Source organism: Ahaetulla prasina, chromosome 8 (genome assembly GCF_028640845.1).
Source record: "Ahaetulla prasina isolate Xishuangbanna chromosome 8, ASM2864084v1, whole genome shotgun sequence".
Classification (NCBI taxonomy): domain Eukaryota; kingdom Metazoa; phylum Chordata; class Lepidosauria; order Squamata; family Colubridae; genus Ahaetulla; species Ahaetulla prasina.
In genome coordinates this window covers 89,920,097-89,932,165 of record NC_080546.1, presented here as the reverse complement: position 1 = coordinate 89,932,165, position 12,069 = coordinate 89,920,097, and the positions used below count along the sequence as shown (strand labels likewise).

At 48.2% G+C, this 12,069-nt stretch overlaps 1 protein-coding gene across 1 annotated transcript; it reads right to left on the bottom strand.

Moving 5' to 3' along the window:
* Window positions 1-3,966: 3,966 nt before the first annotated feature.
* Window positions 3,967-11,411, bottom strand: SHISA3 (shisa family member 3). The gene is made up of 2 exons (XM_058193819.1): window positions 11,126-11,411; window positions 3,967-4,352 (listed from the first exon to the last, which is right to left on the bottom strand). Exons 1-2 carry the CDS (start codon window positions 11,409-11,411, stop codon window positions 3,967-3,969), a joined length of 672 nt encoding a protein of 223 aa, XP_058049802.1.
* Window positions 11,412-12,069: the final 658 nt, after the last annotated feature.

Sequence of the window (12,069 nt, the reverse complement as noted above, 5' to 3'; positions counted from 1 at the left end):
TTCAAGTCTTTACTTACTGGAACTTATTTTTAAATTAGAGAAATTTAAATCGCCGGAGTCTTGATACCGACTTGATAATCGTTGACACCAATGTGTGGAACGGGGAAAATTTTTGAGAGCTTCGAGAAAAGATCTCTTTCTACGATCCTACAAGACGGCACAGCAGTTTTTGACATGATTGCGAAATGTTGCTTTAGAGTAGAGGTCTCGAACTCAAGGCCCGGGGGCCAGATTCGGTCCTCGGGGTGCTTAGAAATAGCCTGCGGGCCCACCGTAGAAACAGCGAAGGACTGGCCCGCAAAACAGCGAAGGACTGGCTCTGCCAGTGAAAAGGGAACTTGGGGAGACTTTGCGGCCCTCCCGAGCTCCATTTTTGCTGGCAGAGGGGTGCAGGAAGTCATCGCGGCTTAACATGAAGCCTGGGTTGGCCGCACAGCTTCCCCGAGCTCCCTTTTTGCTGCAGGAGGCCGCCATGGCTGAAAATGGACCATCATGGCCGAAAATGAAGCCCAGGAGGGCCGTCATGGACAAAAATGGAACAGAGGAAGGCTGACGTGGCCGAAAATAGAGCCTCGATGAGTGACATCTAGCTGGCCACTCCCACCTTGGCCATGCCCGCCCCCGCCCCCCCCCCCCCCCGAGGTCAAACACAACCCCAATGCAGCCCTCTATGAAATTGAGTTTGATACCCCTGCTTCAGAGAGTACACAATATTGCTCTGCAACTCCTCAAGGCAGCGACATCTTTTCCAGGCTGGATAGCAGCAGAGGAGACCCCAGGAAAAGAGGCAGCTGCTTTAAAAAGCTACCGATAGACATTATCGTTTGAACATCCAACACACTTCTGAAATTCTACTGTCTTGAATCTGTACTCCCCACCTAGCAAGTTTTAGCGTTTAGCTCCGTGATGGCGAAACCTGTGGCACGCGGAGCCATAGCTGTGGGCACGTGAGCGTTGCCCTAGCTCAGCTCCAGCATGCACGCGCGTGCCATCCAGCTGATTTTCGGGCCTTCTGGACCCACCAGAAGTTGGGAAATGGGTTTTTTTCTGCCTCCGTAGGGCCTCGGGGGGGGGGGGAGATGGGGAAGGCCATTTTTCGCCCCTCCCCAGGCTCTTAGAAAGCCTCTGGAGTCTGGGAAGAGTAAAAAACAGGCCTTCCTGTCCCCCCCGGAAGTCCGGAAATGGGCCATTTCTGGCCTCTGGAGGGCTTCCGGGTGGGGGGAAGGCTGTTTTTGCCCACCCCAGACACCAAGAAAGGCTCTGGAGGGTGAAAAACGGGCCTACCAGGCCCACTGTCCCATCGTATGCCAAAAGCGGGGGGACTGTTGGGGGGGGGGGTCGCACACACATGCGTGGGTGGTGGTGCCATTGAATTATGGGTGTGGGCACATGCGCGACCCCCCGGCACTCCCCCCATTTTTGGCACACAATGGCAAACAATGGCAAACCATCACTGGTTTAGCTGTTAGGCCACAATCCTACCAGACTTCCCTGAGCGCAAGCTTCACTGGACTCACTGGGGTTTATTTTTTCCCTAAGTAGCTTAAGTTTAGCACCGCAGCGTTAAATCTTAACGTAACGCAGCTTAAGAATATTAACTGCTCTTGTTTTACAACTTGCTGTCAGCATAATACCCTAACTATTTATAAAACTCTTCTCTCTATAATAATTAATGAAACTACCGGTAAAAATAATTTACCACTCTTTTAAAAAATGTAATTAATGTTAATTGGGGGGGGGACCCTCAGGCATAGGTAACCTACTTCAAGGAGAAGTCTGAGTGTCAGGAAGGGCATCCGGCCAGTAAATGCTCAGCTCCGTTTCGTCACCTTGACTCCGTCCCAATGCCAGGGATTATAGTGTTGATTAAGAGGGGGGAGAACCTACTTCGAGGAGCAAAATTAGCTCGATGTTAACTACCGTGTTTCCCCGCAAATAAGACCCTGTGTTTTTTTTTCTTTTCTTTTCTTTTTTTGAACTCTGAAATAAGCGCTTGGCCTTATTGCCATGCGCGCAAAAGCTCGATTGGGCTTATTATCAGGGGATGTCTTATTTTGAGGGGAAGCGGGGTAACATCTAAACCAAGGGTGGGAATTCGTTTAGACAACTAAATGAAAACAACTCGACTGATCTCAGGAAGTTAAGGAGGATCGGTCCTAGTTAGCATTTGGATGGAAGCCACTGTTGTGGTCCGCCAGCAGCCTGCAGAGCTGGCAACGGAGTCGGACAGAGATGAGGCTGAGGAAGAACATGGGCCAGTCCTGGAGGCTGGGGAAGGCCCAGATGAGGGCTCTGCGTCAGAGGCAGAGATGGGATCGGGACCATCGGGGAGTGATGTGTGGCCTCCGGAGCCTCCAAAGGCTGACAGTAGTGAGGCAGAGGAACAGGAGGAGCCTGTTCCTAGTGCACGCATGAGAAAAGCTGCAAAAAGGCAAGAGCAGCTAAAGCAAAGAGGACAACTCAGGAGTAGGGCCAAGAGATGATTGGCCCCTCCCATAAGGTTTAAAAGACCAGCAATGGCGTTTGGGCTCTTTTTCGGAAAACAACGTTGATAGCCTTGCTCCTTGTCTTGCTGCATTTATTTCTCGTCAGCATCTTCTGCTTTGAACTTTTGCCAAGAAAAGCCTTTGGCAGTTTGCCTACTTAGACCAAGGTTGGTGATAAGACTGAAGAATGGTCTTATGAAGAATTTGCTTTGATTTAGTTTGGACTGCGCTGAGAACGAGTTTAATTCTCAGCTGTTGTAATAAAGTTTCTTTGTTTTTGAACTGATGGCGTCTTCTACTACTACCTACCTGGGCCTGGGTCACAACAGCCACCAGAGGAGAGAATCAAGTCAAAATACATCTCGACAAAGGCACTAGCGTTTGCGTATTGTCGCCAAGACGCCAACACAGCACAAGGAGAATGAGTGTGAGCTGAAGGCCTAGCATTTTTTTCTTTGTCAAGCACCGGACAGATAAGGAGAGTTATCCAGGCAGTTTAAAGGAGTATAAAGATTTATTGAGAGCTTAAGCTCTCTATCCCAAAGGTGCATATTTTTTTTCAAGAGGCAACTGGGCTTTCTGGTTTTTCTTTTGAAGACGTTTCGCTTCTCATGCGAGAAGCTTCTTCAGCTCTGACTGGATGGCGGGGGAATGGAAGGATTGATACTCCTTGCAGACAGTCGTTTGCATCCTTTTTAGTGAGTCATTGAGGCCACTTGAAGGTTTGACTGTGTCATCCAAGAGGCCACCTATGTCAAAATTGAACATGGGGGCAGGGGGAGGATACGACATTATCTATCTCCAATCTACAACACAGATCCTATCGGTAGTTCCAAGAAGGCTCCACACCCATTTGCATCATTCAAGTGATGCTTTCAACACAGACAAACCTCCAAGTGGCCTCAAGGACTCACTAAAAAGGATGCAAATGACCAGCGGTCTGCAAGGAATATCAATCCCTCCATCCCCCACCATCCAGTCAGAGCTGAGGAAGCTTCTTAGATGGGAAGCAAAATGTCTCCAAAGGTTCACTTAACAACCGGGAGACTAACCTATCACCGCAGTGATTCGCTTAACGACTCTGGCAAGCAAGTTCCTAAAAAGGGAGCAAACTCCCTTGACAAATGTTTCACTGCAGGCGACGGAAATTCTGGGCTCTATTGTGCTTGTAAGTTGGGGACTGCCTGCACCGTATTCTCCTAGGCCTGAAAGAGATGTTTTAAACTCAAAAGGGCCTCCGCCCAGCCAAAAACACGGACGCTGAAACGAACAACTCACCATTGGCCTAGTTTTCAATCCCCAAACCAGAGAAAACATCACTGAAGCCCACATGGTGCTGATTGTGGCGTGTGTGGGTTGTTGTTTTTTTGTTTTTTGTAAACATGTCCTCAAAACAACAAGACCTCTTGGAACTCTGGAGGGAAATCTCGAACCCGTTTCCCCCACAGAGGCAGTCCCAGGTCAATAAGCGGATCAGTTGCTACGGTGTGGTTGACACCATAAATCCAGGTGTCTGCGAGGGGTTGAGAGAAGGGCCCATCGGCAAGCCCCCTGCCGTGTATGGTGGCGGTGAAGACATTTCCCGGCTCCCGCGTTCGGGCCTGATGAGGGGAAAATGGCAGAGGGAATCCGACGGACCGGAGTTGGTCGCCGGGCTGGAGGGCCTGGAGGGAATCCGTAAATTGGATGCGCTGAGGATCATGGGTAAAGTCTCCATCTGGTAGCTTCGTAGCGAGAACCTGACGGGGGCTCGCGAGGTGGGCTTCGGCCTCAGGCAGGTGCAGCAATACACGGCGACAAAGGACCCCACGAAAATGAAAGCGACAAAGATGGAGCCGACGATGAGGAAGGGGATGTAGGTGGGCTCTGAGGAAAAGGAAACAGAGAATCAAGATCACCCCTGAGTTGACGGAGAATCAAATTATTAAAGATATTCTTTGGTGTTCTCCCAAGGAACATATTATCTCAACCGCTCTTTATAACATAGCTGTTTTGACCTAGTTGTTGTGTCTTGCCCGCTCTCACCGCAGCCAGGGTCTTCTTATCTGCTTCCGAACGCTGAAGAATGTCCTAGTATGCCTCCCGGCCCCAGCCCTGGCTCCATGCCCAGACAGGCTGAGGAGGAGGGGGCACCTCCCGGCCCCAGCCCTGGCTCCATGCCCAGACAGGCTGCGGAGGAGGGAGCACCTCCCGGCCCCAGCCCTGGCTCCATGCCCAGGCAAACGGAGCAACTTGACCCCTCCCCCTCCCCCACAGCATGTGAGCCTGAGGGAGGTTTATTACCAACAGCTGCCGACTGGAGTGACCCTCGCTTCAGAAGACTTGATAGGCGGCGGCGTCAGAAGGAAGGGAGGGGCAGGCCTGGATAAGTGCTGAGTCATGGAGCCACACCCCATGGCCTATATAAAGGACCTGCTTTCTGGCATTCTCTGAGTCAGGCAAAGTCGAACATATCTTGCTGAAGTCACTTTCTGGTCTCCTGCCTGCCCTGAGGACTTTGCTAGGACTTTGGCAGAGCTGCAGAGGCACGCCTGATTCAGATTTCCCTGACCCGGCCGTCAGCGGAGGAGTGGGACACGACACTAGTTTTCCAAACACGACAAACCCTCTGAAGCCAACTCAAAGATTCCTTGATTAGGAGCGCCGGCAACCCCGGCAAAAAGTTTCTCTCTCATTGCAGGCTAAAAAGTCCGGCCGGCTGGAAGATGAATAGTTGTCTGCCACACCTATTCATCTCCGCCCCCTGCCTTTGATCCCCAGAGCTAGGTTGGGGCTTCGCTAGCAGCGGTAGCTCTTCCATCCCAAGGACCGGCCCATAGATTTCCACTGCTCTCCTCTCCTCTGCCTTCTGCGCATCAGGCACTGGACTCAGCTGTTCCTCCTCTTCTTCATCAGTCACCCCCAGACCTGGGGGCTGTTGACTCTCCATCTGAGGGCTGACAGACAGCCCAGGCTCTGTCTGTCTCTCAGCTCCGTTCCCTCTTCCCCCTCGGAGCTCTCAGGTTGCCTTGATGCTGTCCTTGACTCCCACGCCTCCTCCTCCTCCTCTGATTCAGCTGTGGAGGGGACAATGGCCGACAGACAGGGGTGAAATCTAAATTTTTTTGCTACCCGGTTCCGTGGGTGTGACTTGGTGGGCGTGGTTTGGTGGGGATCATGTGACTGGGTGGGCGTGGCTATGTAACCATGTGACTGGGGCATCAAAAGACAGAAACTCACTAGCAATGTCCTGCTGGAGCAGGGTTGGACTAGATGTCCTCCAGGTCCCCTCCAGCCCTGGATTATCCTCTGAAGCTGCGTCTAGTGCCAGGTTTGTAGTCCTTCCTTCCTCTCCTTTTCCCTCCTTCCTTCCCTTTTTCTTTCTTTCTTTCTTTCTTTCTTTCTTTCTTTCTTTCTTTCTTTCTTTCTTTCTTTCTTCCTCTCTCTCTCTCTCTCTTTTTCAAATGAACCCCTCACCACCACCCCATTTTTTGCCTAGCAGGCTTCAGCTTTTTTAACCTTTTAAAAAATGCTTTTAAAAGTTAAAAAAAAAAAAAGGAGCCTCTGACGATCAGGCACCTCAGCCGGGATCGTCAGAGCCTTGTTTTAACCCTTTAAAAGCATTTTTTTTTTTACAACCTCTTCGGCCAAAGAGGTTGTTTAAAAAATGCTTTTAAAAGTAAAAAAAAAAAGGGCTCTGACGATTGCGTGGCTCAGCTGTGCACGGGGGTGGGGGAGCAGGGATTTTTGTGACCGGTTCTCCGAACCACCACCATCATCGCTACAGGATCAGGCGATCCGGTCCAAACTGGGAGCATTCCACCCCTGGGCCACAGACCACAACAATAGCAAACCAATGTATGGCTTATATTTATTTTAACAAAATAAATATGGCTAATTTAGAAAGACCTCTGTGAGTACACGTAGTGTTGTGGCTCCAGCCCCCCGAACCTGGCCCCATGCCCGAAAGTGACTCTGAGAGTGAGGGGGAAGGGCCAGTAAGGCTTACCTCGGGAGCACCGATTCCTTTAGCCCGGCTCCAGGAGCCAGAACTAGGCCAGTCGGAGGATGTAATGAGGCCGTCATCCCCTGATTCCTCCTTTCCTCAGGCTACGCCTACAGACGCAGCTGATAATCATACTAATCAAGCCTGGATCGACCCGCACTTCAGAAGATTTGAAAGGCGGCGTCATCAAAGGGAAGGGTGGGGCAGGAACCCCACCACACAGGATATATAAAGAGTTTGGGACTACTCTCAGTTCCATGGGAAGCAAATTAGCTGAACCGTATCGAAGTGAGCTGAAGTCTTAATCTGTTTGAACTTTTTGGCAGGCAGCTACGTTTTCCCGGCCAGGACTGATAGGAGCCGTGTATCCACTGGCTGTAGGCCAGCTCGTTACTCCAAAGTGAGGACGGAGACAGAACAGGTAGTCCTCAAGGTACGACTACAATTCAGCACCAACTTTCTGTTGCTAAAGCGGGAGAGCTGTTGAACACATTTTTCTTGGCACCGTTGGTTAAGTCAGGAACGCGGTTGTTAAGGGAATCTGGTTCCCCGCCCCTTGATTTTGCTGGTGAGAAGGTCGCCAAAGGGGATCCCGTGACCCCAGGACACTTCAACCGTCACAAATACGAGTCTGAATTTTGATCCCGTGACCATAAGGATACTGCAACAGTCATAAGTGTGAAAAATGGTCATAAGTCGCTTTTTTCAGTGCTGTTGTACCTGTAACTTTGAACGGTCACTAAATGAACGTAAGTCGAGGACTAGCTGAAATCATTGGCTCTTGGGACACAGAGACACATCAATGTCAATTTTTTTTAGGGACCACACAAAATATCAGATGCTTTTGTAAGTTTTGATGTTCACGTCAAAGTCCAAAAAGTCTAATTTTGGGGATCTACTCTTCTTCCTTCCATCTAACAAGCTTACCTTTCCTCAGATTAGCCAAGATTAATCAGATTTTGTCAGCATATAAAATTATCCTTCAGTTGAAACCTTTAAGTCAGGGGTCTCCCCAATCTCGGCAACTTTCAGACTTGTGGACTTTGACTCCTAGAATTCCTCAGGCAGCAAAGCTGGCTAAGGAACTCTGGGAGTCGAAGTCCACAAGTCTGAAAGTTGCCACAGTTGGAGAACCCTACTTTAAGTGACTTCTCATGGAGGGGGTTCTAATTAATCCCCTCCATGAGAGGCGAAACATATACGACTCTTTCTAGAAAAATGCATGTGTGTTTTTTTTAGTAAAAAAGTTTTATTTCCATTTTCCAACAACCTATTCAATATACAGTCTCTTATTCAACATTAGTCATTAACTTTCATTTGTTACTTATTCGGACCTGCCCAGCTACCACTTCCTTCCTTAACAAACCTTTCCTCCTCCCTTCTCTACTTTCTTCTACTTTCTTCATCCTTCCTCTCCTTCACTTTTCTACTTCCTCTCCTCCTTCCCCACTCCTCTCTTCTTCCACCCTTTCTAACCCACTCTCTTTCCCCTTTCTTCTTCCTCTCCTTTCCCCGTCTTCTACCTCTCTTTCCTACCTACTTCCTTCCTTCCTCTCTCTACTCCTCTCTTCCTCTCCCTTCCCTTCTGAAATGGCAGCTGAGCAGCCCCGATTTCATTTCAAATTATTTCTATTTCTTAATTACATATCTTCAATCATTCCTTTACATTGATCCTTCATCTCCCCCCTCTCCCCCCTTCCCCTCCCTTCCCCCTCCCACCCCCCCAAGACTTCCCAGAACAAAGTACAGGGAATAAGATTAACAATCATAAATTAAAATACAACATAAATCATAATCCATAGTCACTCCTCTCTCTAAGACCTTAACTCCCCTTCCAGAAACAAAAATAGAAAAATGCATGTTGATATCGGTTATTGGCTAAACACTTCCTACTGTTTAAATGCACCTGAAATCCTGTTTTTCCCCCCCCAATCTGACACTGATATTGTTGGCTCTTCACCATTTTGGCAATCTCACATTTTTCTAAATAGTCTGAGAAGAACTTTCCATCCAAATAGAAGGGAAGGAGGGAGGGAGGGAGAGAGGGAAGGAGGGGAATAGAGGGAGAAGAAGGAAGGAAGGAAGGATAAGAAAGAAAGAAAGAAAGAAAGAAAGAAAGAAAGAAGGAAGGAAGGAAGGAAGGAAGGAAAGAAGGAAGGAAGAAGGAAGGAAGGAAAAGAATGGAAGGAGAAGTAGGAAGGAAGGGAGAAAGGAAGGAAAGAAAAAGAGAGGAGAAAAAGAAAGAAGGAAGGAGGAGGGAGGGAGGGAGGGAGGGAGGGAGGGAGAGAGGAAGGAGGGAGGGAGAGAGGAAGGAAGGAGAAGTAGGAAGGAAGGGAGAAAGGAAGGAAAGAAAAAGAGAGGAGAAAAAGAAAGAAAGAAAGAAAGAGAAAGAAAGAAAGAGAAAGAAAGAAAGAAAGAAAGAAAGAAAGAAATCTGGAATAAATGGTATGAATGGCTTGAGTCTAGAAATAAAGGAAAAAATAAAGGGGAGAAATTAGAATGTACAGAATGTATTAGAAATGTATAATATGTAAATAATAAATATATAAGAATCTATAAAAGTAAAGCTATTAATATTATTAGATAATTTATTGTGTAAAGAAAAGGGGATAAGAAAGAAAATAAAATAACAAATTTGATTTGGGGGGAAAGGTATAAAAGCAAAAGAAGACCACTAAGAAACGTTTTTTAGAAATAGGAAATATTTGTATGTTATATGTTGTGTGTTTGTCAGATTGTGTATCACATTAAAACAAAAAAAAATTAAAAAGAGAAAGAGAAAGGAGGGAAGGAAGGAAGGAAGGAAAGGAAAGGAAAGGAAGGAGGGAGAAGGAAGGAAGGAAAGAGGAAAGGGAAGGGAAGGAAAGGAAAGGAAAGGAAAGGGGAGAAGGAAGGAAGGAAAGAAAGAAAGAAGGGAGGGAGGAGAATGGAGGGAAAGGAAGGGAGGGAGGGAGGGAGGGAGGGAGGGAGGAAGGAAGGGTAATGGAGGAAGAAGAGAGGGAGACCAAACTATAGAATTGGATACTATCCTTTCTTTTATGTACACTGAGAGCATATGCACCAAGACAAATTCCTTGTGTGTCCAATCACACTTGGCCAATAAAATTCTATTCTAAAAAAATTCTATTCTATTCTATACAGACTCCTTTAGGTAGGGCAGAAAAACCCGGAAGGGAAATGTCTACCTAGCATCAATGAACTTCTGTTAGTTTACTCCAGTTTGGAAACTACAGTTCTCAAATCCTGGGTTTGAAGCTTTGGTCTTCTTAATGGGGGCCCAAATTGTTGGGGGGCCAGAGGCTGACTCTGTAAACCTCTTAGAGAGGGCTGTAAAAGCCCTGGGAAGCGGTATATAAGTCTAAGGGCTATTGCTATTAATAAGTAAAACAGTGGGAGGCGGCTTTATTTTAAGGCACCCTCCAACATCACAGTCACTACACGGATCATCAATCTACCACCGGGATTAATATAATGAAATAAAGATTAAATCGAAAACTGCTAAATAACTAACGGGGGTGGGGAGATGGGAAATGCACTTCACTTTAGGCTAGTTTGCACAATTATTTCAGAATTAAACTTCATTGAGGTCAAAGAGGGGTCCCAAGATCTATTTACAAACCGTTTTGAAGATGTATTTCTTTCTATTTTAAGAGGAAGGATTTGAAGACCGAGAGTTTGATTTCTCAACATTGATGTCTGTTTGGTAGCACCTTTCCTTATTTTTTTTTTTTAAAAAAATAACCCTGCCTTCCCTGCAGATGAATCCTATGAATTATTATCTTTTGCGTGGCATCCCGTGGCATTTAACTCGCGCCTTATAACAGCACCCAGGAAGCTCCTAGGGTAGACCCGCGACTGAATTGAGGCTTAGGATCGCGCAAAAAAGGAACCGTGCTCCAAAATTCTTCCTCGATTGAGTCGAGAAAGGCTGCGCGGGAAGAGACAGAGATCCTCTCCTTAGCGAATCTAGCAGATTTTCCAGCGCGATCCTAGGCATGACTACTCTGCAGTAAAGTTTGCGGCTTTCAGGGGCTCAGCCGGCCCCACGCGGCGCGGGCTGGGCGGCTTCCACAGATCCGAAGAAGCCGCTTCAAAGCGCTCCGACTTGCGCGGCTGCGTAGCTTTAAAACCAAGAGGCGCGCAAAAGGGGCGTGCATAAGCGCACCTGCGTGCCTACTGTCCCTGTCCTAATATTCCATTTTTTTACTTACTCTTTTCACGTATCCAAATTCCGTTTATCCTTTTACCTGTTATATACGATTGACAAAAATAAATAAATAAATAAATAAATAATAAAAGTGCGCAAACGAGGTTTTGACCCAAGGACGGGAAAATGGGCTTTACATTTTTTTTTTAAAAAAAAACTAAGCCAAAGTGGCCAGGACAGGTAAAATTGCAGTGAAATCACTCCCAAATGGCTCCTTACCGCCAAGCAGTATTCTAGTCCTCAAGAAGATTGCATGGATGGGATGTCAAGGCAAGCAAGGTGCAACTGAATTTCGGCTGCCACCGGCGCGGAGCCCCGCGGGGTTTACGGCGCCCGTGGAAGGCCTCCCTCCGATCAACCGCATCCTCAACCTCTTTGCAAAAGACGCGCAAGGAAAGCCGGGCGCGCCCAGCTGCACGCAAACCCACCCACCCTCCCGACACTCACGGGCGTTCCCCGCCGGGACCTGCGGCTCGGGGTCGTCCGCGCACCCGCCTTGCTCCAAGCGCGCTTCGCTGGCGGCGCAACAATAGCGCAAGGCGCAGGAACCGCAGCAGATGGTGGCGTCCGGGGTGTCGAAGCGTTCCGGGCAGAGGAATCCTCCGTGGGACCTGCCCTGCGCGTCTCTCCAACCGTGGCAGTATTCCCCGGTCGGGGGTTTCTGCGCCCAGACCCCCCAGCGCCCCGCCAGGCAGCAGCCTAGGAACAGATAGCGCAGCCACCCGGCGTCCATGACTTCTGCCGGAGGATGCTCCGATCTTCAGAGCCCCTGGTTCTTCTTCCTCTCCCTCCTGGGAGGTCCCGGGGCAGTGCAGGGGGTGGGTGGGTGGGTGGAAATACTCCCCTCTCTCCACTGAGAACACCCAGCTAGCCCCTCAGGGAGACCCCCCCCACCTCTCCAAAAAGGCAGTGGTCAGCCATCAACCCAACAAGACAGACACAGACTTCAGAGGATCATTAGAACTGTATAATAATTAGAATTAGAACTGCAGGGGGGAAAAAACCTGCCTTCCATGGAGAACCTGTATACTGCATGAGTCAAAAAGAGGGCTATGAAAATATTTACAGACCCCTCACATCCAGGACATAAACTGTTTCAACTCCTACCCTCAAAACGACGCTATAGAGCACTGCACACCAGTTCAGCTAGACACAAGAACAGTTTTTTCCCGAAGGCCATCACTCTGCTAAACAAATAATTCCCTCAACACTGTCAGACTATTCACTAAGTCTGCAGTGCTATTAATCTTCTCATCATTCCCATCACCCATCTCCTTCCACTTATGACTGTATGACTGTAACTTTGTTGCTTGTATCCTTACGATTTATATTGATATTGTTTCCCAATTGCTTATTTGTATCCTATGACTATCGTTAAGTGTTGTAAGTGT

Coding starts and splice junctions, on each gene's coding strand:
- SHISA3 (XM_058193819.1), bottom strand. CDS start 11,411: ATGGACGCCGGGTGGCTGCGCTATCTGTTCCTAGGCTGCTGCCTGGCG. Junction 4,353..11,125: donor GGTCCCGGCGGGGAACGCCC/GTGAGTGTCGGG, acceptor CCTTTTCCTCAG/AGCCCACCTACATCCCCTTC.